At 46.2% G+C, this 26,173-nt stretch overlaps 1 protein-coding gene and 1 long non-coding RNA gene across 3 annotated transcripts in view; one reads left to right on the top strand and one right to left on the bottom strand.

Moving 5' to 3' along the window:
* Positions 1 to 26,173, top strand: part of LOC143696161 (uncharacterized) — a 77,577-nt gene that overhangs the window by 7,580 nt on the left and 43,824 nt on the right. The gene's annotated exons all lie outside the window — the stretch shown is intronic.
* Positions 403 to 24,048, bottom strand: GPR20 (G protein-coupled receptor 20). Of its 2 annotated transcripts, none has more exons than XM_077191562.1 (2): positions 23,962 to 24,048; positions 403 to 1,675 (listed from the first exon to the last, which is right to left on the bottom strand). In XM_077191562.1, the coding sequence occupies exon 2, from the start codon at positions 1,653 to 1,655 to the stop codon at positions 594 to 596; it is 1,062 nt and encodes a 353-aa protein (XP_077047677.1). In that variant the 5' UTR covers positions 1,656 to 1,675; positions 23,962 to 24,048; the 3' UTR covers positions 403 to 593. The 2 variants fall into 2 exon arrangements, with proteins under 2 accessions (XP_077047677.1, XP_054503772.1); XM_054647797.2 differs by lacking the exon at positions 23,962 to 24,048 and adding an exon at positions 11,139 to 11,256.

A 26,173-nucleotide genomic window follows, 5' to 3' on the forward strand; every position in this document is an offset into this window, starting at 1 on the left:
GGGAAAAAATACATTGACATGTATTTTTTCTTATAGCCGAGAGATTTCACTGCTTGACTTAATCTCTTCCCTGAGAAGGTTCAGACTTTTTCAGGAAGGAATGAGTAGTCACTAGTGACATGTGGACTAGAATACTTTCTTTCCCATTTCATTGGCATCTAAAACCTTTGTAGTGGATAGCTCTGGAAACATCCTTCTTGACCTTTATTCTTAAGTATATAAGCACAAAATCTTTCATTACAAACCAAAGCTATCCTGCTTTCTAAGTCATCCTAGAAGTGTTGCATTATGATGACAAACATGCAAAGAAAACCACAGTAAAGAGTTTGTTGCTAGCAAAACGTCTGTATTAAAATACAAAGAAAACTTCCCTGCTGGGAACAGTAATTAACGGACTCTCTTTTGTATGGTACTAACAGCATTGTAGGTTCCATTTCCAAACAGACCACAATGTTCTTGAGGAATAAATTCCACCACTGTTGGTCTGAACCTCAGCCTAAAACACAGAGTTCAAAAACTATTGTATTGTGCATCCTATCAATATTCCAGCATCATGGCACTGGCTTACTGCAACGTGTCCCATCACATGTGGATTATATCTGAACACTGCTTGGTGATGGCAAGCTCAGAGGGCTTCCTATTGTGTTTGAGAAGGCGATGTTTGCGTTGGAGCCCTTGGAATTCTTGTTCATACCCAGGATGTCTGCATTAGTTTGCTCTGGCTCGGTTTTCCTGAAGATGTTTTTCATGGTTGCCTGGAAGTTATTGGTGACAAAGCAATAGACAATGGGGTCCATGCAGCTATTGAGGCTACTCAGAGTCACTGTCACATGGTAGACGAGGAGGCTGACGTTGTGGGGCATGTCTGGGTTGATGGAGATTGCAACCTGTAGCACATGGAAAGGAGTGAAGCAGATCATGAAGATGATGAGGACGGTGATAAGGAGCTGCACAGCCCTCATTCTCCTCTCCCGACTCTGGTGCATGAGGCTGGGCTTGGACAGGGCGCACATAATCCTGGTGGTGAAGAAGATGATTATGATGAGGGGGAAGAAGTACTCGCAGACCATCAGGACCAGGATCTTGGAGAGGCAGCACTTGGCAAACCGTATTGCCATGGTCAGGATGGAGAAAGTCACCACGGTGGCAAAGATCCAAATGAAGATGCAGATCCCCTTGGCACAGGTGGGGTTCCTCCATTTACGTGAGGCTTCTACCTGCACTATTGCCAGGTAGCGGTCAACGCAGATGCACGTCAAGAAGAGGATGCTGCAGTACATGTTGACAAAGTAGCCAAAGATGTGAACCAAGGAACAATTCTTGCAATCCCCTGCACTGTAGAACATGATGATCCGGACAGGCAAGGAAAAGCCCACCAGGAGATCAGTTACAATCAAGTTGATGGTGTAAATAACAGAGGTGGTTTTTGTCTTGGTACGGAAGCAGAAGACATACAGCGCCAAGCTGTTCAGCACAACACCCACCAGGAAAATGATGGCATTGACTACCATCAGGACAATCCACACATTATAAAAATCTGTGAACAGTTGTTTGTCTGAGTTGATGAACTTGGAGAACAAGTTGATGTTGGAGTTAGGTTCCTCGGTGGAGTTGATAGAGTCAAGGGGTGGCATTTGGGTGGAGGAGGTCGGCATGGTCACTGACTTCCAGCAATCTGGAAGAAAAGAAATAGAGGTATAGTGATAAATATGTCAGCATTCCTTAGGGCTCAAAAATCTTGTCACTTAAAAACATTTTAACCAACATATTTGCACATCCTGAGTAGTAGATCCCCATCTACCAATATGGGATTACCAATAATTGCAAGGAAATACCTGGGCTTATAATTAGTGCCTTGCAGAGGTTCCAGATGCATGTTTTAGGGAAAAGACACACACTCCACTTCAAGTTTCTCTTCCTCTTCCTTGTACAGAAATGATTTTAAGGCTGGAAGACCTTTGCATAACCATAACCCTAGCATTTGATTCCTAAAATATCATATCCCTTGCCTTGGGCAGGTGATCCCATTAGAGAGTTACATGCAGCAGTGTTTTCAGGAGCTGTAAGATTTCTCTGAAATCAAAGAAAGGCTGAATTGTCTGAGAAAGCAGAAGCAGGTTGTGTGGCATCTTCTACAGATCTGTGTTCACAGCAACAGCAGCCAGAAGATTTCAAGCTAAGGGTGTAAGCCACTGGTCCTGCCAGGGTTTGACAGTTTAATTTGCAAATCATTCCTGACTTATACACTATTTTAAACTGATTTGTATATTAAAAGATAAAAAAAAAAAAGACCAAATATATACAGAGACTTGGCTGGTTTCAATAAAAATAAATGGTTGAAAAATGTCTGGAATATCTCAAAGTGGCTGGGCAGGGCTTTGAGGTTAAAAAAATCAGCTTGGATCAGCAGAGAATGATGCTGAAAGAGTTGATTTATGAGGGTTTGAAATCCCTGCTAATGAGCCAAATGCTGAGGACTGGGAGACAAGGAGCTGCAAACACATCTCCCAGTGCTCACAGAACTGCAGTGTGCCTGGGCTGGATGTCTCAGTGTGGAAGTCTGGAATTGCTGAGGGGGTCTGAATGTCCAGTTCCCCCAAGCATACCCCATCCTCTGGCAGATTTTTTTCCCCTCCTCCAATCTTTTTTGCTGCTTATGGGGATCAGGAGGATGGACCAAAGGTGCTGTATCACCTGTGAGGTGCTTCAAGCTGTTGGTGGCTGTGTACAAAGTGGAGGAGGAAGCTACTTAGAACAAAAGTGAAAAATAGGTCCTGAGAAGAGTCCCTGCTGGCCAAAAGAAAATGTTCTGCAGGGACAGTACTGAGTCCAGAGAACACCACAGCAGCTCTGTTTGAGTGCCAAAGCCTTCTTCTGCCTGGTCACCATGTCTCTCTGCATTTCCTGCATACAACACTCCTAATGTGTCTCACCAGTGTTTGGCCAATAGTCAACATTCAAAAATCAATAGTCCTCATGGGATGCTACAGCCTTGTTGTGATTACTCTGGTTGGTTCATTCAAGCTGGGTGAGAGTGAAGCAGAACATTTGTTGAGAGAAAGCAGAGATTAGGACTGAGAATTTAGAAGACCAGGTGTGAAAATTCTTGGAGAAGTGACTTTGCCATCATGATGGATCGTGGGTTTGTTGGCCTGGAATCTGGGGATTGCTCTAGTTTCTTCTTGCCTCTCAGTCTGTGGAACTGGTTTGAAGGAAAAAGTTGGTTTTTAATGTCCTTGAGCTCAGAAGGATATTTCTAACCAAATGTCAATTTTTTAAAATTTAGATAGACACTGAAGCCCAAGGAGTTGAATTGTCCATTGGAATGGCTGATGCTCAAAGATAAAGCCCTCCTCAGATCCAACTTAGTGCCAGAATACACTGCAGGACTAAAATCCTGAAACCTGAGGTCAGACCACCTGTAATGCCCCAAAGAACTACTGGACAAAGAGGAACAATGCTAGTTTCTGTCCCCTTTTCCCTCTAGACCATCCCCAGCAGAAACCAGACACTGGAACATCACGTGTTTTGGGAATGACCAGATTACTTCACCCTGCACTGAGCTCTGGTGGCAGCCAAAGTGGCACACATGTTCATGGCATTTTGTCTGGCTCTGACTGAGCCTGCAGACTCCTGAGGGAGAGTCTTGTCTCTTCTCATTTTGTGCCAAGCACACTGTCAGAGAAAAACAGGAAAAACTGCCCCCAAAATAGGCTGAAGGTAGTAGAACTGCAAAGTCTGGCACCTGAGAAAGATGCATGGGCATGATGCAGAATCCTGGCCCGTTTTCTACTGATTTCCTAAAATTCTCACCATCTTCTCTGTTTGTTTGTTTCACTCTTTAATTATGAAAACAAACTGAAATGAGCAGATGCCTGGATCTGCTCCCAGCTTTCTCTTTGCAGATGCTATCAGGAGGAGCGCTGTGGAAGCCAAGGAATAAAGAAAGACTTTGATGCCCCTGGAGTGCAGTGTGAGAGTGTATATCTGTGTTGACACATACCTGAGCAAGGGGAGAAGACAAAATCACCCATCCCTGAACTTGCAGTAAACTCTATTGAATTGCACATGCATTTGTCTTCTCATTGTAATTCCGTGGCACTGGCTGGTTGCTCTGATTTTGCCTCTTGTTAGTAGTTTGCCTCCTCTGGGAGATTTTTGTTCAGTCTGAGATCCCTTATCACAAATACCTGATATTCATCTTATTTTGCCTTTCTTGTCTCAATGAAATCAGCAATTCCAAATACATTCAAATATTCCTTATCCTCACAATACCTTTGAGGGATGTAGGATGTGTTACAGACAAATAGAAAATTAAAATAATCAGCATACACAATGTCTTGGCTTACATAGCCACCTTTTCTACTGAGCCCCATGTGCAAGGAAATAAACTCCAGATATTGTAAACTGCTGAAAAACAACAGGTAACATTGTGTTTGCCAAATTAAATATGCAAAGAAGTGCTGCATTAGAGCTTTCCCAGTCCATTGCTGCCCTATCTGAACTCAAAATCCAAACAACTACATGAAAGAAGTCCCAGTAAATTTAATTAATCCTGAAGATTTCCTCCCTGACAGTCTGTGGAAAAGCTGCCTCTTGGGCTGTGGTGGGAAAAATCTTCATCTAATCAAATTGTTACTGATGGATGTTTGGGTGAATGGCCTCTTCCTTTCTTTGTGGGACTGCTCTCATCTCATGGCTCACAAGCAGAAAGGATGGAGAACTGGACTAGCAAAGCAACAGAATTCCTCTGAGTGTTTTAATGAGATGGAGCTGGACCAAACCCCCAGTTTACAGCTGCTAAGGATTTTTCCATTGTGGGACTCCAAGCCTGTGAGAAAGGTACTTTGCCCCTTTTTGCAACACAGAAAGGCAGCTTGACCTTGTGCCTGAGCAAAGCTAAACATTTCCAAAGATTTTGAATTCTTCCTCTCACTGAGTCCAAATACTATCTCAACCAGGTCTCTTTCTCTACCATCAGACAAACTCATGCAGGTGTTAAAGTGAGTCATTTCAGCTACTCATCACTATGATGTGGTGGCATATGAAAGTCAGTGAGGGGCATGGTTAAATTAACGAGAAGCTTTGCAGCCTCTGCAAACCTTTATTTTGCTGTGTTTTGCACTATTTATTACTTGTGACTATGGCATGAGCTCATGCAGAGCTGCAAAAACCACCTTTACTTACAGAGCAAATAGATTTTGGGTTAACCCCCTTACTAAAATCCTTAAAGAGCTTGGAGCTTAGTCTGCTTCATACCTTCCTGAACTCTCAGCCCCCCAGATTTCCATGCAATCCCTGTTTCTTGGAGCTGGCAGTCTGCAAAGCCCAAGATAGGTAAACATGCATCCTTTTGAGTGCTGTCTGACCGTGCCAGTTGGCTGAGGCTGTTATATTATACCTCTCAGGCTGGATTCTGTCTGTCTGGCTGGGAAACTGTGGGTAGCATTTCCTTAAAAGTACAGCAGGAATCTGGGTAGAAATGGGATAAAGGGAGGGACAGAGAATGTCGGTTGACCTGCTTTCCCTCGTTCTGATAAAGGTCTCTGCTCAGCACTGGGAGAGGGGGACTTGCTCTGAAATACTTTCTCATTGTTGTGTGACACAACCAGTTCCATCATTCTTGGGCCAAATAGGAAACAGATGGTCACTGTGCTGAAAACAGGTCCTGCAGCCTCTTCCCCCACTCACTCACTGCTTGGCATCACACTTGTTAACTTAGCATGGGCAGCTCAGTGCTATGTCTGCTCCAGGAGGAGATCCTTGACCATCCCATATCCACTTCACCCAGCCTTGTGCCTGGTGACAGCCTTAAGGCTCACCCTGACCTTGCTGAAATTAACGGGGTTCACTTCCTTAGCCCAGGGGACTTTTGGATCTGGCTCAGCAATTCAAATAATAGGTTACAAAAGAAAAGGCAGGTCAGACAACTGAGCTTTGTCCTAACTGCATGCCAAAAGGATTATTTATTGGTGTGCAGAAAGGATCTCTATGTGCAGACCCGGAGAACACCAGAGCCACACACTGGGATCGGAAAGTTGAAAAGGACGTTAACAAGCACGAGTGTAATTTAGTATAAACAGCTTCAGCTTTTCTCATCTCCCTGTCCTGAACTGGAACATCTGATATGGCAACCTGGCTCCTCTATCATCTTCCTTGTTCCCCTCACCCTGTCCTGCCTGCTGGTGTTATTCTGCTGCCTGGGGTGGCAGCAGTGTGTGTTTAGCTTTTCAGCCTTCCTGTGTTTAAAGTTCCCTGGGTGATTTATCATCATATTTATAAATGAAGGGTTAAACTCACTCTCTTTCAATTTAAATTGTATGATTCTCTTTCTGGCAAGCTCTCACTCAACTCTGGATCAAACTGGCCAAATATGGTGTTTTTGTGCATGTCGACCTTGCTCTATATGTGGTAGAGCTTGCTCTATGTGTCTTGTGCTCAGCCTGGGGAGGGTGGGTTTGCTGACAGGGGGAACAGAGAAAAAAAGGGAGAGAAAGGGCATGAATCCAGCTGCTGAAAGGAAAAAGCTGGTGCCCATCCGACCCTTGGGCTGTGAGAAGAGAGATAATTCTGGGGGAGACAGATTCTACTCTGAAGCAGAAATGGGGCTATTCTCAGGGCAGGTAAGATCCCATTTTTGTAGGCATCAGATCTCTGCTCTCACTTGATTCCTGGGCACTGATGTCTCCTTTAAACCTCCAGGTCTGAGGGTGGCTGGAACAAGTGGGTGAAACACCCACCTTCTGGGGAGTTGCAGTTAGAAATTGCCAAATCCAGAGCAGAGCTGGATTATTCCTTCCCCTCCAATGCCATGGACATAAAAGGGACTTTGGAGACACAAAACACATAGTTTTCTGAGTGTCAGATTAAATGACACCTGATTTCTTGCAGTCTCATGTCTCACAGTGGCTCACAGGGCTGGGGGAATGCTTTGCCCTGCTTGAGATGCTTATTATAACTTTTTCCCATGTGGACACTTGGCTGCCTTAATGAGCATTCACATTCCAGCTCTTCCCTTGGCTCCAACACTTGTTTGACTTTCTCCTTTCTCTGCTGCCTAATTTCCTGAAAATTGAGGTGATCTTTCCCTTCTGCCAAATTCTAGTTGAAATTAGGCAGCAGATTGAAAAACATTAGGAGGACGGAGGAAATAGGAGCTGACAACCACACAAACAGGCACTAAGAGTGATCCTTGTTTCCTCTAATGTGAACCTGCAAGTCATTTGTTAACATTCTCTGCTACACACATCCTTTCTTTTAGGTCTTATTCCCTGCAAATTCACAATTGCTTTGGCATTGAAACACAGCAAACAGGGCTGGATGGTTTCTGTGAAACAAAGAGAATATTGCCTGCTTCTCATTGTTTTCCTGAAGAGAAATAATTTCAGATTTATGCCAAACCATGGGAGAACCAGCCTGACTGGGACAGATGATAGCTAATTGCTGGGTGTTGGCACTATTCAGCCGTGGTCTGCTTGCCCATGTGCCCATATGATGGCCAGCAAGTCCTACTTTGTCTGGTGGTTTGAATGGTCGTGTGCTGAATTACAGCTTTTGTCTGGAATCACAGAATCACAGAATATCTTCAGTTGGAGGGGACCCACAAAGATCACAGAGTCCAACTCCTGCCCCTGTACAGGACCATCACCAAGATGGTCATGGTCACACCATGAGCCCGAGAGAGTTGTCCAAAAGCTCCTTGAGCTCTGTCAGGCTTGGTGGTGTGACCAGTTCCTTGGGGAGCCTGTTGCAGTGCCCAACCACCCTCTGGGTGAAGAACTTTTTCCTAATATCCAATCTAAGCTTACCTGGACACCAGTTCAGGCCATTACCTCAGGTCCTGTCACTGCTCACTACAGAGATCAGTGCCTGCCCCTCCTTTCACAAAGAAGATTTAACTTCAATGAGGTCTCCCCTCAGTCTCCTCCAGGCTGAATAGACCAAATCAGCTCACCTGCTCCTCATACAGCTTCCTCTCAAGGCCAAGAGAGATTAACCCCTCCCCCCCAAACTCACTTTTGAATCTCTAATGTTGGCCATGAAAATCAGATTTCCCATCTGGCAAGGGGGAAAACTTGTACGTCCAGTCTCAGGCAAAGGGGTAATCCTTCAAAACGTGTAAGCAATCACAGATTGAGGATGTGTGGAGGCTGATGCAGTGCTGGTTGTTGAGTTGGTGTTGGTGATGTGCTGTTGACCTGTTTGCCTCCTGCCTGAGATGCCCAGTTTGCCTCTGTGTGCTCCTCCATCTCCAAGGCCCTGCTATGGATGGGCAATGGATATTGCTCTGTGCTGTGATCTGAGCTCTACCAACCACAACCAGTTTAACGCTGTGTGGATCCTGTGCTCTCCACGGGCCCAAGGCCAAAATCACATCCTTTGAAGGTGAGGCACCCTCATCCCTAGCTCATTTTGTGACAAGAAATAGCCTGTGGGTGTCCAAGCAATGATTTAGTCCAGCAGGTCACCCTAGGCCATGAGGGATCACTGCCAGTTAGATGAAGGAGAGCACAGCTCTCCAAAGTGCATTCCTCTTCTCCACGGAGCAAAGTGACCCAGATGGGACTGATGCCACTTGGCTTGGACCAAATGCCAACTCTCTGCATCCAGGCTTGAACCTGCTGCTTAAAACCAGGTGACAGATCACAGTCCTGGACACCCCAGAGACAATCTATTTAAAACTTGGAAAGGTCTGCATGGTTCTCCCTCAGCCCTTGTCCTGAGCATGCATGAAAACACTGAAATGAAGCTCTCAGAGATACACAGAGGAAGAAATTCACATACTGGCAGATTTCTTATGAGTTTATACCTCCTCTATGGCCATTTGCAGCAGCAATGCCTCAGTCTTTGAAAGAAAGAGCCTAGATGTGCATGTGCAAGCAAAAAGAGAAGTGGGATTGTACATACTTTGCCCCTCCAGACCTACAAATACCCACCCAGCAGTGGTGGGCACCTAGAGGTTCCCCAGCACATCTCTGATGAGACTTGCTAGTACTGGTCACCTATAAGAAAGGTAATGATAAAGGGGGCTTGCCTCTTTTTGCTTGTTTATACCACACTATGTAGAAAAATCCCTTCTGAAATACTTGGATGTCTACGATGTCTTATCAATTCCACTGTATTTTTCATGTCCTTCTTTTCTGTGTTATCAGATCTTGGCCTTGCAGTGACAGAAATGCCAAGTGTCTTGATGAATGCTCTATCAATCATGCTGCTAGCATTTAAAAGACCAATATCTCATACCCTGTCAGGGCTCGTACCAATTGCCATCTGTCACAAGGGAGCATGGAGTGACATCTCTGCAGTAGGTGCTGTGTGTTTCCAGCTCTGTTACTTTCAGAGAAATCAGAGCATGACTTCCTGAGTGTATCCTTCTCTGTCCCTTGTGGACCATTATACGTGAGGGGAAAACACATATTTTTGAGAGAATTTTTTTCCAAGATGATTAACATTTTTTTTTTTTTAAGTTACATTTTAAAACATATAGATTTGGACTCTTATGGGTTCAGCCAGTAGGATGGATTTGAGCCTGTCTTCTTGGGAGGTTGTAACAATAAAAGAGAAATGCATTTGATTTTATAGGGATTACAATAATCCATCGAGCGTTTCCAGGGTGTCTGAGACAAAGTGCTGGAAATGTCAGTTTGGAATAACAGCTATTGTGGCTGTGTGCAAGGAGAGCTGTGCAGTGAAAATTACCATATAGGCACATGCAGGAACTTCACAGGCAAGTGCAAAAACAATAACTGACCTGTGTGCTGCTGCTTGCTTTTAAGAAGGAAATTTTTAATTGCAAATTTAGCACTCTTTGAGCATTTTCTCCTTTTTCTGCCTTCAGCTGCCTGCTTGCTCTGTCCTTTGAAAGGAAACTGAGAAGGGCAGTAAGAGAAGAACAACAGCAGAGTTCTAATTATTGGGGAAATACCTGGGCTCCTGCATAGCCAGGGAATGCAGGACTGGTGAAACAATGCTCACAGCCCAGGGAGCACAGGGCACCAGTGCAGGTAGGGATGCAGGGGTGATGCAGAGGGGTCAGGTGTACCAGCTCTGCCTTGCAGCATTCACTCCAAGCTGTGCTGATCTCTTGGCTGCATGGAGAAACTGAGGCACAGAGCCATGTGTGGTCTTGGCCTGGGGAATGCAGCGAGGTGGGAGACCCAGTTAGGGAGCAGAGAGTTTTTGAGGCATCCCAGGATGAGCAACCACGTCTTAACCCTTTGGGAGGCTGGTTTCTGTGGTTTCCTTAGCGAGGCACATATGACAGTGCTGTGCAGACCCCACAGTGCCTTCAGAGTTCTGCAAATTTTGGATTCACCAGGTTAACCTGGAAAAACTCAGGCATTTGTTAACACTCTCCACGTTGTTGGTGAGTGTGCTGCTGCAAAAGCAGGGAGCATTTCTGCAGGGGTCTGCTAAGGACCTTGGAAGGGATCTGCTTTCTCCTTCTACTAACCCCGTAACTGGGCTCAGAGAGGGAAGACAGCACCTCTCCTAGAGCTGAGCTTGCACCCTGCTGCATAGCCAAACAGGTAAAACATCCCCACTTGAAGCTGACCCCATTCCAGGCAGTGCACCATCTCTTCTCTTGGCTTCCAAAACCTTCCTGAATGCATTTCACCAGAATTTAATTACACCTGGGATTACACATATACAAACGACATCACCCCCCTCCTCACAAGAGCTGTCACAGTACTTTTCAAGGAGGGAAAGCCTGAAACTTTGCACACTTCCATTACCCTCCATCTCCTTGAAGAACAACCAAATATCCTTACACCGCCCAAATCCCAAGAGCAAAGAAAGTCACAAGGGAGAAGCTCCTTGTAGCCCCTGCCAGCTGCTGGCACAGCCTGGCTTTTTGGGTCAGGCACTTCCCAAGGGATTTCCACACCTGCTGCATGGACAGAGCCAGAGACTTCCCGAGCTGCTCATCCATGTGTTCAGTGCAGGACCCTTTCTGCTCCCACCCCTTCCAGGGCTTCCTGTTGCAATAGCCAGGACTTGGAGTCCAATATCCAGCAAATCCTTCCTGGCCCCCCACTGTCTCCCATCCCAGGCCCCCTCTTTGTCTCTGACCAATATCCCAAAGCATTCCCTGCAATGGTCCCTGCAGTGTATTCCTGCATGAAGGACTGACTTACCTCTGGCCCGGTCTCCCTTCTATGTTAGAGGAGCTGCTGGTAAGAAAATTTCCTTGTGGACCTGAATGCTATCAGCCTAGGAAAGAGACATCTGTTCCTACAAGCAGAACAACTGGAGTGACTACAGAATATGAAGAAATGCCTAATCTGTCTCTTGCGTTCTCTCCCTCTCTTCCCCCTCCCCACCCCCCTTCTAAATATAGCCTTGCAACTAATGGGAAAAAATATACACTACCAAAAAAAAAAATATTTCCACTTGTCTGTAGTGTTCAGAATTTCTCCCCAAACATCTGGCTCCTTGCCCTAAATCTCTCTGAAATTTATGAAGTGCTGTAAATGCTGAAGAGGGCTCCAGCCGTACTCACGGTGCTAATGCCTGAACATCTCTAGTAAACTAAAACTGCCCCCAGGTCAATTTTCTTGTGTCTCTGTGGGAACAAAATCTCTTTGCTGGGAACTTGCCAGCTCAAGGCCACTTCAATCCCACCACCATGCGTGACATGAGGAAAATATCCCTCTTTTCCTCTTCCTGATGTGAACTGTTATTAGAGAGAAGCATCCCTGGCAGCTGCAGGAAGGTGCTGAACCAAATGCAGCAAAGCCTGTGATGTGCTTTGAACCAACCCAGCTGTCCAGACCCCGAGAAAACCCCTGGCACAGGGAACCAAAGGGTGACCCTGCACACTTTGGTAGGGCTGCTGCAGTCATTTGGGAGAGGAGATAATGAGATCTATCCAGGCCTGAAATGGTTGAGCATGAGTGGCAATAGAGAGTCTGAGGTTCCACCAAGGAGCCCTCCAACATGTTCCTCCATCCTCATACAATCCTTCCCTACTTGTGGTAGAGTCATTGTGGGTGTCAGGTGTCTCTCAGAGTGGGGATTTAAGTATCTCTACACCCTTGCTATATGAGAAGAGACTGACATTGTGCAAAGCTTAATGAAAAAAAACATTTTTGAGATGGGTTCAAATCACACCCTAGAACAGCTTTTAAGATATCTCTGATAGTTAATGCACTAAGGACTCAAAATCTCCCAAGTTCCATCTCAAGTTCCACTTCTTGCTCTAAACTGGTACCAAAACCCAATATTTTTGGGGGGTTTGCACAGATGCTCTCCCCAGGGGCTTTTCAGTAGCATTAGAGATTTCCTCTGGGAGAAAAGGCAGAAAAAAAGCAAGAGCTTACATCGAGATTGGTTGTTTAGAAATACAGAGAGGATGGATGCTGGATTTTAGTATCAGCCCTGGCCTGCATCACACTTTAGATAAAGACAACACTGGTGCCAATGCAATAAACACGCAGGATATGGCCTGTCACAACACGACAGGATCAACTGAGAGGCATTGAATTCCAGGTCAAGAGGCCAAATCCATAAATAGAGGAGAGGTAAACTCCACACATGCATGTCTCACTGGAGCACAAACAGTAGCTATGGTTATTAGAGAAGGTTGACCTCATTTTCTGGAATTACTTTTTCACCCTTGGATCTTTCCCAGCAAGACTGAGCTGATCCTTTTTGTCTGGTTATTTTATTGATTTTCTATTTTGAGTTTCTGCACATTGAGGAGCAGACTGTTCCCCCAGTTTCAGGAACATCCTCCTTAGCTTTATGAGCCCCTGATCCAGGAGACCTGATCCAGGCATTCCACCACAGACCTCTAGCTCAGGCATATGCCTGAACTTTCATTTGTTTCTCACTTCCTTATGCTTGGGAAGCAAGTGTGATTGGAAAGTCTTGATGAGCCCTGTCTGGGTGATCATCTTACCTTCAGTTCCCTCCATCCTGGAAGTTCAACAGGGCTAAAAACAAAGAGAAGAAGCCAACTCATGGTCTAATTTGGGCAGGGTGGGTGAACTTGGACCCTATAGAGGCACCAGGACAGGTTTCCCAGAGAAGCTGTGCCTGCCCCATCCCTGGAAGTCTTCAAGTCCAGGCTGGATGGGACTTGGAGCAACCTAGTGTAGTGGAAAGTGTCTCTGCCATGGCAGGGGGTTGGAACTAGATGGTCTTTAATGTCTTTTGCAACCCAGACCTTTCCAGAATTCTATGATTCTATCATTCTCAATGCCTATGGTAGTAAATACTTAAGTTTCCCCCAGCCTGTCAACAAAATTTTTATGTTTAGGGAATGACTCTCTGAAGTTACAAATGCGAGACTGTAAGAAAGAGATGACTTTTCTCCAGGATGAGCTATTGGTACCTGCACTCTGTCCACCTTCTCTGGGAATGTCTGGTTCTTCCTTTGTGAGGACTGGTTTGGTTTTTTGCTTCCACATGATGCATGAGAGCTGCATTCCCATCCCTGTGCATGGGATAATCAGTGCCCTGCACTCCCCCACTATCCCAGCCTCTCCCTCCTTGCTGGATTTAGAGCTAGGCTCTGAGTGGCAACAGCTGCAAAGTTTCAAGTTGTGCCTGAGATAGTGTAGAACATGCCATATTGGGAAGCAGATGCTGTTGTTAAGGTGGAGAAGGCACATCCGGGCTCAGGGCCACGCTTTGTCCCAGACCCGGTTCCCACACTCAACTTCAGGAGGAGTTGCAACCATAGCTGATAAATGAAGAGCTTCTATCATCTCTTGATTTTCAGTCATTTATCACCCTCCCAGAGGGAGCGAGAAAGGCAGAAAAAAAAAAGTAAAGCTTTAGTAAGTGGAAAATTTTCAAGCTTGTTCATTGAATTTACAACAGTATTAAATATCGGAGTGAGATTGTAGGTGGAAGAAGGTATTGGCTCAGTCAAAATCAGCATGTAGAAGGACTAATAATGACATCAGGGAAGGATGCTACTAGCCCATGGTAATTCCTAGCAATCCCTTAACCTTGCCATATAGAACAGGGCTCTGGTTAAAATCTTCTGTGACACAGTGCAGAAAAGCAGGAGGCCAGACAGCTCTGGAGGGAGGTAGAGAGAAAGTTGATACCACACATCCCTCTGGGGAGACGTGTCCTGTTTTTGTCAGGAGAAGGGTGTACTCTTCCAGCCCTATTCAAAAAGGGGAACTGAGCATCCTTTGATCCCCTGCTGTGGGAGAAGAGATTGAGATTGGGCACTGCATAATGAACTTTAACAGAGCTGAGATGGGCTCAAGGCACATGGCCAGATCAGCTTTCAAAGTGTCTCTGTTGACCAGCTCTGCAAGGATCCAAGTCCAATGTCCAAACATACCTGTGTTTTTTTAGAAAGCTGATTTTGGTTCTGTTATACTGAACGGATCCTCACAAATGAATTATTTTCTTCAGCAGTGAAGGAGAATTCTTACTCAAGAAAGTGTTGGACATAGAAATAACAGTTCAGAAAACTGAGGAGCCTTTACCCATGACCAAAGAGTGGGATCCTCACTGCATGGAACACACTGAAGGGTGGGATCTTCATTGTCCTATCTGGAAAACCTCTTTTTAGCAGCAGGCTTGATGGAGAGGCGACAATGTGAGTTTGCCAGGGAGTAACCTTTTGCTATGGCAGATAAAGTGAATGGCATTGAGGAGAGTTTACATTAATTTTACCCTTTCCAACTACTCCTCCTTCTGGTAAATCTACCCTAGAATATCCCCAGGCCTTAAAAAGTGCTGGAAAACATTCATGTATGTCTCTATGATATGCACTGCCCAGGAGCCCTAAAATCTTGATTGTCCACGGTCTACAAGGCTATTATGGGATGCTGTGAATCAGAACTGACCTAGAGAACCATGTAGGCTCTCACAGGTGGACCAGGTGTGGAGAAATTTTTGCACTGGACCACCCTCCAGGAGTCACCTTTGATTGAGGGGGAATATGTGGGCAACAGTGCTCTTCCCAAATATATAGGAATTTTCCACTTAGGCCAGGTGTTCTTCAACCCCACCACACTTCCTTATCATAAAGAAGTGTGTGGGAACACTCCTCTTTGGTGGCTCCTGAGCTGGTACTTTATGGAAGTAATATCATGGCAAATGGGCAGACCCTGAAAGCAGATCCAGGGTTTTTCTGGTGCTTTTGGTAGAATCCAAGGGAAGTCCAGTTGAAAGAACCTTGAAGATTGAGGCTGGCATCTGTCTCCAGCCTGGCTTTTAGCTTGTGGCCCTTGCTTGTTTGGAGCCAAAGAGAGCAACATGTGGCTTCACCTGCTGGGCTGTTGAGAGGTCATTCTTCTCTGTTCTTTTGGTGATCCAGGTGTGTCATGCTGGGACGTCTGGGAGATCCTGGGACTGCTTTGGGATCTGAGCCCTGAGACATTCATGCTGGTTATGCCTAAGGTGCAGCTGGAAGGACTGGAGGAAAAGATCAGAGCTCCCTTTCTTAATTCTTAGACAGAATCTGTTTCAAGGGATGACTTTTGTCCCTTTCCTGCAATGCTGGGATAGAAACACCAAATATACAAGGAAATGCGAACGACTTATCCCTGGAGAAGGAGGGCTTAGATTGCTCCCCCAGTGATATTCAATACCCCAGGGCTTTTTACCTGACTGTCAGCATGGGTAACAGAGGCTGTGGAGAGCTACAAAATATGGTCCTCATCAAGAGCTGGCTCTCTTGATGGCATCTCAGCAGGGTCCAGAGGCAGCTGTACCTTCCTGACGTCAGCAGCTCTGCAGGACACAGTCTGTGTCCTCTGCCAACTGGTCAGGATCACAGGCACTTGCTGGACTGTCACTTGCTGTCCTCAGAGGACTGCAAGGGCTGGAAACCACCATAATTTTGTATCCTTGCCTCTGAACAGGATCCCCATCTGTGTGTTTGTGCAAGGAGGGAGACCAGACTCTCACCATATGAGGCCTCTGCTGGGATCCAGCTGTGATTCATCTGCTTGATGAGGGACAGGGGAAGACAAGTGGTGCCCTAAAATGATGGCCATGGCTCCTGTTGGGTGAGTCAGGCACGGGGGAGGAGGAGTGTAGGAGCCAGTTTCCTGCCTGCCTGCTGCATATTTGGGAATTGGCTTTGCTGACCACCAGTTCCCCCTCCGTTTTCTCCCCAGGCTGTGGCATTTTTGCTGATGCACCTGTTGAGCTGAAAGAAAAATGAAGATGTCTGCAGTGCACAAAGTGCTGCTCCTCTGGGCAGCCCTGAGGTCTTTCCTGAGTGGTTTGGAGCACATTGGTCCTGCCTGTCTCCAGTTCTTTCGTGACAAGGGGTGTGAAGTCCCTTACCTGTTATAAATGCGCTCTGTGAGGGTGAGCCAGGATCCCTCTCTCCATCCCAGTCTGCCCAGTTTACCACAGGTCTCACAGCTGTGAGGGTTCTGACAAGGTTCCTCAGTTCAAGGCACCAGCAAAGTGAGCCACCAGGACTCTTTGGCCACCCAACAAAGCATATCATGTCTCACCTGCCCCTACTGATCCAAACCTCTTTGGGATCCTTTGCAGGGTCCCACTGTGACCTTTCTGGCCCCCCAATCCAGGTCTGGCCAGTCACCTCTTGTACTCTTTTTTTTTTTTTTTTTTTTTTTTTTTTTTTTTTTTTTTTTGTTATTTTCAAAGATTCAGAAGCTAATTGCCAAGAACTCAATGTCCAGTGTCATAACCTCACTGCAGAACTCTCCCCATTCCCAGCAAAGTATTTCCTGTTGGTTTTGTTTGTCACTGGGCACACAGGGACACTAATGCTTGAAGGGGAAAGCTACACAAGCTTTGGGCTTTGGCATTACTCGGGCACCATGCCCTGGGAGGTCAATGCTGGGTGGAGTGGCTCTTGCCCAGCTCTGGTTTGAAGGCTGCAGAGCAGGAATTGGCAGGATTGTTGGTCCTGGATGGTTGAAGAGCCCCCAGAGAGCTCTCTGTGCTCTGCTCCTGTGTTTGTGGCAGTGGGAAGTGCAGCGTGGCAGGGCTGAGCTAGAAAACCTTGAACTCAAGATGTGCTGTGTCCTGCAAGGATGCAGAGGCCAGAGGAACATTTGAAAACCCATGGAAAGGAAGTTGTGGGGAATTTAAGGACCCACTCTGGTATCTCCACCTGCTCTGATTTAGCAGTGACCACAGATTTGGAAAGGGGCAGCAGGAGGCTCCCAGGGCCATCTGTTCAACTTTTGGGGTTTTTTGCTATATTAGTAACCTAGCCCAGGAGGAAGGACACCTGCAACTTGGAAAATCTGGTACTTGGACCCACAAACCTCAAAAAGGGCTTTAGAGAAAGACATCCTCTCCCTGTTCATTCTCTGCAAACATGTTAATCCTCCTCTCCCATTCCCTTTGTTTGCCTGGTTTGGAGAGATTTGGAAGGGCTCAGGGCAGGGCTGTCTTTTGTTAGACGTGCACAGAGCTCAGCAATGCTCTGATCTGGAACAGGGCAGCATAAATCTGGGGGATTATCATAGGAAATGCCACAGTGATGAAAAGCCCTGTAGGAATGGGAAGAAAAGAAAGGGCCTCATTTGGGGAGGAAAAAAATCCCAACAACCACCCTGCTGCTTGCTTACAAGTGATTCCTAAAATTGCTGCCTCTGGAAGAAGCTGGTACGTTTGCTGATCTTTTTTTTTTTCCTTTTATTTTGGAGGGGATGTGTTCCTTTGTGTTCTCAGCTGCTTAGAATTACAGATCATGTCCTTGAAGCAAGTTCTGTGTGAGGGGCCTCACTGGGGACAAAAAACCCCCTTTTCTAGGGAGGTGCCTCAGTTTCCCTATGGTTGAAACCATTCCTCTAAGCACAATGTGCAGAAGTGCTCTGGGAAATATTCAGGAAGGAAAAGAGGGAATCACATTTGCAATTTACTGGAAACTGCAATGCCAAAATAATAAATTTTCTCCTAAAAAACATTGGAACAGGGTGCTGGGCAGCAGAACCCAGCTGGTACTATTTTTGGTGGTGGTGGTGGTGGTGTGTTTTGGTATGGGGTCATGGACTCTTTTGTCTCCCACCTGGAGCAGAGAAAACCTGCTGAGACCTGAGGCAGGTGGAAACATGATGGTTCAGAAATCCAAGGGGATATTTTCTCTGTCTGGGATGTGATTATAGACAGCACCAGGTTGTCCCTGCTGGTGAGGTCTTGAACTCACTGAGGGGTGGTCAGTGGATGGCATGATGGAGGGAAGACCAAGCCCCTACTCTAGCTTGTGCTTAAGATCTCAAAGCAAATTTTTAATCAGGAGCAAAAGCTCCACCTGTCACTGCTGAATCATTCCTTTCCATACCTTCATCTTGGTACTGAAAGCTTCAGTCTTTTTTATGTTTGGAGTGCTGCAAGGTGCTGTTTGATTTGCCTTTCATGTCACCTGGAGGGATTATTCTCTACAAAAGCACTATTACATGTAATAAATAGTGTTAAATTGACTAATGAAAGGGGATGTGTTTCTGCCTTGGAAAACATCCAAACCAAACCAGCTGGAATGACCTGAGGGCCAGCAAACGTGACCCATGAGGGCAAACCAGCAGAATTGGGCTTGTTTAATCTACAGAAGACAACAGAAGGCAAACCTGATAACAGCTGTGGAGATGTCCAGGCAGCTTCCCTGGGAATGGTGCAAGGTGGGTTCATCTTGTACAGTTCAGTTCATTAACACTAGTCTGGACCAGATGACCAGCCCAGTTTGTGAAGGTCTCAGTGTAGAGGCTTCCTTTGGGTAAGAGGAATCCTATTGCTTGTGTCTCCTAGGGCAGGGATGTGCAATCAGCATCCCTGTCCTCTCTAATTCAGAGTTAGAGCCACAGCAGCAGCCAGAGGTTCCCCCATGGTGCTGGAGCCACAGGTTAATCCCATGGCTGTAACACAACCTAAGATGGGACCTTTTGGGCAAATTCTGCTGGCTTCTTTAAAGCAAAAATCCAGCCTGCTGTGTTTGCTAAACTGGGCTCTGCTTCTTTGGGTGTCTTTCCATTTTCCAAGAAAAATAAACTGCAGGCTCAGTATTTTTAGATATGCCATCTGATCATAGCTAGTCATATATCAGTCCCAATACTGTGAGTCAAGATGCTGGGCTCCACTGCTGAACTCCCTTGGGCAAGAACCAGTGGCCTGAGCCATCCTGGGTGTATTAATAAATCCGAGTGTTTAAAATAATCTTACACTTCCTTAGGTAAGCCGCTCACAAAGAATAATACACTTGGGAATTATTAATGTCAGCATCTTAGGAGCTCTGATTCTCTGGGTGAACTTGATACTGTTGTGAGTGGGAGAAGAGCAGCCCTGGTATGAGACAGATCTAATCTAGGCAGGGGACAGAGGCAGCACGACTCCTCTTCCTTTCCCTCTCCTGCCAGTGATTCCTGACGTCTGCCCCTTGCTATTTCAGTCCTGGGTATCCTCTGAGACGGCTGCTGGTCAGAGTGAGCTTTATGGTGGACTCTTCAAAAAGCATCTGACCAACCTGCCTTGCAAAATAGTGCACAAATGTGGACTAGTTGGTGTATTTTAAGCCTCTTGGTGGTTTTCCTCAGCCTCCACAAGTCTGTGTCTCTGACACCACTTCAGCCTGCAGACAATTTTCTGTGTGTTTGATCAAAGCAGTGGGAAGCCTCAAAGTTGGTGTGTGAAAAATGCCTGGTTCCTGAAAGTGTATTTGTTGTGCTACTTCATCACTCTAACGAGAATCAATTTATCCACATAATTGGTAGCTGGAGACAGCGTAACACAGCTTGGCAGCCTGGATTTTTCTCAGAGATGTATTGCTTGGCATATTCAACCCAGGCAAAAGGAGCCAGCCTGGCTGCCGGGGAAATGCAGCTCTGTGAGTGCCAAGCAGGTGAAACCCAGCATGACAACTCAGCTTTCTCTCTCTGTTCTTCCAGAAAAAGACTTTGGGAATAAAGGTGAAATTGCACCTGGCTGAATGTCTTGCTTAAGGTCTCTTCCAACCTAAGCTGCTCTATAATTCTATACTTTTTGAACAAGGAGTTACTGATAGGACAAGGGGGAATGATTTTAAACTAGGATAGATTTAGATTAGATATGAGCAAGAAATTCTTCACTGTGAAGGTGAGGAGGATCTGGACTGGGTTGCCCAGAGAAGCTGTGGCTGCCCTATCCCTGGAAGTGTTCAAGGCCAGGCTGGATGGGGCTTGGAGCAACCTGGGATAGTGGGAGGTGTCCCTGCCATGGCAGCAGAGTTGGAAGTAAGGTCCAACCTTTAAGGTCCTTTTCAACCCAGACTATTCTGTGTTTCTGTGATTCTGATATGCCTAATAATGCACTAGCTCTCTGTTGAGATGGATAATGACCAGTTAGACTGTGGTGGGTGCAGGAATAGGTGCACTCTGCCTGTTAACTTTGCTCTGCTCAGGATCAGCTGCTGGAACATGGCCAGACCAGCAAGAGGGTGGCCATAGATCCCACTGAGAGGAGAAGCTGGTTGCACACTAGTGGCTCTGTTTGATGGAGGTGTGTGACCTCCAGCAATCTCATGTCCTCTGCACTTGAGTGCTAGAAACCTCCTTCATGTCATGCAAGAAATTTGTTTTTCTGCTGAGGCTGTCTCAGTGCCCTCTCCTGCTGTGCTCAGGCACCCACTTTGCTGCATCCTTCTGAGTTCACCATTCTGAGAGGACCCTGGTGGGTTACAAATGCCAGTGCTGGTCTCTGTGTGGGTCAGTGTGCTCAGAGCTCAGTGCTGTTTCTCCTTGCTAATGCCTACCTGCAGCAAACAACCTACACTGATGTGTAGGTCTTTGCATTTGTTGGTAGCTCTGAATGAAACAAAATTTTGGCAAACCTCTACAGGCATCCCTGCCCTCATCTATGAGGCCAAAGACTACTTGTGATAGCCTCAATATGGGACAGCTCCCCAGAGTGGCCCAAATTCATCTCTCTAGGTGTCCCATAGACAGGGTGACAAATTCAGTACATTCAAGGATGGGAAGCTGTCTGCTGGACCAGCACACTGGAAGCCATTCCCTACATTTTCAGCCTTAGGGACATTTCCCAGAGCCTCATCTTTTTGGCAGATATTTGTAGAGAAGGAGGCTGGAGCCATGAAGAGGAAGGGACATTTGACAGTAAATCTTTTTTGCATCAATGTGGAAGAAGCCATCCTTTCTGTTGTGTGGTAATGACTGTAGTGGTGCTCTTCAGGCTGTGATAGATGAGATGTACATCTTTTATAGATTATGTGTAAGAGGTAATGAAGAATTCAGTTCTTCTGTGTCCATACACTAATGGTGTATCGATCCCAGTAAATATCATGCTGAGACTGAACAGCAGCATCCCTGCTTAGTGTCATCCTGATGGGTGACATCATTTCTTTAGTTGTCACAGCCAGCTCAGCCTAATCCCATCTGACCCTCACAGCTTTACTGATCCTTCGCTCGGGCTCTGGGCTTCACTTTTCTATTCCCCTGATTGATCCTTCACCTCAGCACAACTACTTCTGTCTCTGGACTTTGTCATGCTTGGCTGGACTCTGCTGTGCCTCTCTGGGATTTACTGGATGGGAAGTGTTTCCCTGCTAAGCCATCAGTAGGATTTGCTCAGCTATTTGTGATCTGCAAAAATGTACAGCTAAAAGCAACAAATGCAAAAATGTACAGCTAAAAGCAACACATTAAAATGCAAGGATGAAAAATGGATGAGAGGCAAAAGAGAGAGCAGGAAGGGTCCTTTGAGTATTTACAGATGAGTTGGCTAAGAAGTAGCAGACATTCCTCAGAAGGGGCTGTAGATTTTACCAGGTGTCATGGGATGTTCACTAACATGTACCTTTAGGTAATAAGTAGTTTCATCTCCTCCTAAACATGGTGACTGGACATTTATACAAACCTGCTATAACAGCCCAGGGTGGAAAGAGAAATCACAGAATCATTGAACCACAGCATGGCTTGGGTTGCAAGAAAACTTAGAGATCATCTAGTTCCAAGCCCCCTGCCATGGCAGGGACATCTTCCACTAGACAAAGCTCCATCCAACCTGGACTTGAAGTCCAAAAAATCTGAACTTAGAATGTTACTCCCATGGGGAATTTTTGTCTCCCATTTTAAAAAGGGCTCAGGAATTTGGATTTCTGATTTTAGGCATCAAGATTCACATGTTCTTAATGGGTGAGGTTTCTTTGAACCCTGAGGTGATGAGCACTTGCCTGCTAAACATCCCCTTTGCTTGTCTCCAGCCCCTTAAAACATGGACTGCCAAAATCCTGCAGCCCTTCTGACAATTTGGAGTGCAGGATTTGGTCTTCTCCCTCTGAGTGGGGATATAGGGCTAGGACAGCCTGCATCCCTGTGAGAACCACGTCATCCCAAGGGCATGATGCACTTGAGGGGGAGCAGAGCTGTGGTGGTGCTGTACGTGCGCCTGGTGGGATTTATTGCTGTGTTCAGCAGCCTCCTCCATTCTGCTTGCTCTGCCTCGGAGAGAACGTGCTGTGAGAGATGTTTCATGTGCAAATCCTTCCTTGGCCTTTGCCTTCTGCTTCAAAACCAGGGAAGAAAGACTTTTAGGGTGCTTTTGGCACCTTTAGGCTCTGCGGAGAGGGGAGAAATGGCTCCATGTCTGTGTTTTATCTCAGTGCACTGGGGACATGGGGAAGGAGGCTTCAGCAGGGTGAGGGAAAATGCTCTGAAATAGATGAATAAAATAGCTGCTCAGTTGCATTGCTAAGTTGCCATGTGTTCTTGTAAGAAAGAATGGGGGGAAGATGGGCATTTTCCTTCTAACTGTGGGTTGGCAGAGATATCTGTGCACAAAGGAGATGGAAAATGTCTTAGTAAAGAGGTTTCTGCCACAGGGAGGCTTCTGCCCTCACTTTTGCTGGCAGATGCTACATAGGAGGATGGTGGGCATTTCTGCCTCCTTTTTCCACGGCTGCCCAGCTTTCTCCTGCTCAGGGAGAGATTTACAGAATGAGCTGAGATGCAGCATTGCATCTAATCGTGGGCGACAGAGGTTTTCGCCCTGGTGGTTTTCAACTGGGACCGTCACGCGCAAGTAATGAGGATTAAACTTGTATGTCCACTGTTTTATTTCTGAATGGGGGAGTTCTAGCTTAGCAGAAGGAGCTGTCATTTCAGGAAAAGGGCTGGCTTTTTGCTGAAGAAGAGCAATTGGCCCTGGCATGTGAGAAATGTTAGAGAAAAAGGCGCCTCCTGTCACTAAAACACAGCTGAAATGATTCCGAAGAGCCACGTTGCCAATTCATCACACTGCCACTGAGTGTGGGTTGTATAAACACTGGGGGATGCTCTCTCTGTGCTGTACTGTGGCCAGACATGTCCCAGTTGGCAGAGACTTGCCAACAGATCTAGTGAGGCCATTCATCCCTTTCAGCCATCCCAGCTCTGGCCAAGCCACTTCCCCCACCCACACAGCAATCAGAGTAAGGACATTTCCATATCATTTCCCTAGGGAAAGTTTTTTGTTTCCTGAACTTAAACTATAAAGTTCATTTTGGGCCTTCTCAGATCATTTTTTCATGGCCTGAATCTAAAAATCCTGTGTCTAACTCTGCATCTTTATATAGGGACACTTGTGGGATGCACAGGTGTGTGTGCAGCTGGACTTGACACAAGTAATCTGTATATGGAAGTTTACCAGAAATACTCAAGTTTTTATGCAGAATCCCTCGCAGGGCTCTTTACCATCCAAACAGATAATTCAGTTTATAGAAAACCCAACATTTCCCTCGATGAGATGCTCTTTTCCTTTGCACCAGCTCTGACCTCCCCAGCCCTCCAGCACCTGGTGAGGAACACTCTCCTTCCTCACCAGCGCTATTCCCACCCACGTGGAGCCATCTCGCATCCAAACCCACGTGCTCCGCTCCCGACCGAGCTTGCCAGGACTCCCATCCCCATCTGGATGCCTCCAAACTCTCAGCCCAGCCGGGATCAGAGCACGCTGCCTTCCCGAGCTGCAGCCGGTGAATGTCCCTCCCTCTCCCCGCTCTCTCCCAGCCCGGATCACGCCTCAGGCAGGACTCACCCCGCCGGGATGAGAAAGCTCAGCTGCCGAGCCCGGAGCCCGCTGCGGATTCCCGGAGCGAGTGGCCGTGGGCTCGCTCCCGGCGCTCGGCGCGGGATGGATGATACAGGAACCAGACCTCCTTGGTTTACTTTTACGTTGACGTCAGTGTCTTTTGGAGCCTCCACGGCTCGTTTTGGTAAAAAGGATGTCTTCAAGGGAGAGGGGAGGGGTCGGGAAGGGAGAGGAGTGAGGATGAGCTGGAGATGAAGTTTTGTGATGTGTGCAGGCAGCGATGGGAGGTTTTAGGGGCTCATGCTGAAAGAAGACCAGGTAATCCTGGGTGTAGCTCATTGCCTGAAGATGGGTACACTGGAGACCTGACCCTCACACAGAAATTATAGAAATCTTAGAGTGGTTTGGGTCGGAAGGAACCTTAAAGACCATCTAGTTTTAATCCCCTACCATGGGCAGGGACACCTTCCACAAGACCAGGTGGCTCAGAGTCCCATCCAACCTGGTCTTGAACACTTCCAGGGATGGGGCAGCCACAGCCTCTCTGGGAACCCTGTTCCAGTACCTCACTACCTTCTACATAGAGAATTTCCCTCCCCCAGCCCTGTACATCTACTGTGCAGCTAAAGTGTGCATGGACATTTTTAGGGGGTGTGGAAGGGGCTGATATTTGTGAGGGATTTGGAGAACACCATGAGGTAACAGAGCCTGAAAGTGAGATCACTAATGCCAAATTGTGCACAGCATATCAATCACACCTATGTTTAAGGTTTCTTTTGGCCACGAGCAAAGCCAGATGCCTTTGCATGACCACATAACTTCCAGGAATTCCAGACTCAGGCTTTCATGCCCTAAAAGTTGGTGGGGTTTTTTTAGGTTTTTGTTGAGTAGTGTGCTGCAAACCATTTAGCACTTGGATCTCAGGTAAGGCAAATACAGAATTTGTCCCAGTGCTGCTGCACCAACTGTAATCTAAACAATTAAACCTGTGCTGTTTTTGGACCACGGATCACTTTTCCAGCTCTTAACACAACTGGTCTATCATCCATTATTAGACAATCTCTACCTTGATACAAATAATTTATTGTGAACTTTTAAGAGCAGACACTGAGATTGGTCTGTGTGAATCCAGGTACAGACTCATAAAGAGCACCAATGACCTGATGACATTGATGTATTTGGTTTGGAGGACACTTGGCTGTGCCAAAAAAACCCTGCAGGGAGCAGGGATTAGAGACAAGGAGGCATCATCTGGTGCTGCCAGGATGATTGGGCTGTACTGGTTTGTTTGGAAAACAGAAGTGAGAAAATAGATTTTTCACTCTGATGTACCATCACTGCAGAGAAGAAGAGACACAGAAAGGGAAAGCTCTTGTTGTTCAGCACATCTGTGGCAGAGCCAAGTAATAAGTCTAGTTTCTTATCCATTGGATCACACACTCCCAGTCATAAATAATTCTATCTCAAAGGTTCCCGGTGTCCTTGTCAGAAGCAATACACTGTTCATGGCTGAAGAAAGACAGAGTCTTATAAAAACCAGAAAAAGAGTTCCTTGTAAATCACCACATCTATACTTAGAAATGTGTTAGACTTTTCTAAGCTTCGGTTCAGATCATATAAAGAGTTTTTTTCTTTTTCCGAGTTGAAAAATCCATCCAAAGGTCAGTCAGGAACAGGAATAAAACTGTCTTTCTAATCTCAAGCTGCTGTAATAGCATTTTTGGCAGTGAATGATAAACTTGAGCAGTTGAGGTTTACATGACAGATGAAGTGAACATGTCTTTGTCTATACATTAAATGACTGAGCACTGGCCCTTTTTCATCTCTTCTCCCAACCTATCAGACTATTTATAGATTTTTACTACAAATGGACCTCCTGAACAGAGGAAGGCAGATCAGCTAGATCTGAAGAAAGCATCACGGTGGAGCTGTGCCCATAAAGCCATCATTCCTGGGCAGGAATCCCATTTTAGTGATAACCTCCCAGGAATATTAACTCTTCCTTTACCTGACAGGCATTTTTAGAGTATTTCACAGTTTTTAGCGAGTGTGAAGGATTGTTCAGGGAGATCTTATGGTCATGTAGGTGTTAGTTTGAAAGCAAAGTGCCATATCCTGGCTAGAGCTCTCAGGGACATCCAGGAAATGAGATCTACTGCCACTACACAGATTGCACCTGGCTGTAGGAACTTGAAAGCCATGATTCAGAACTCTCAAC

Source organism: Agelaius phoeniceus, chromosome 1 (assembly GCF_051311805.1).
Source record: "Agelaius phoeniceus isolate bAgePho1 chromosome 1, bAgePho1.hap1, whole genome shotgun sequence".
Classification (NCBI taxonomy): Eukaryota; Metazoa; Chordata; class Aves; order Passeriformes; family Icteridae; genus Agelaius; species Agelaius phoeniceus.

What these genes read in the sequence shown, in the direction of transcription:
- GPR20 (XM_077191562.1), bottom strand. Translation starts at nt 1,655, where the DNA reads ATGCCGACCTCCTCCACCCAAATGCCACCCCTTGACTCTATCAACTCC.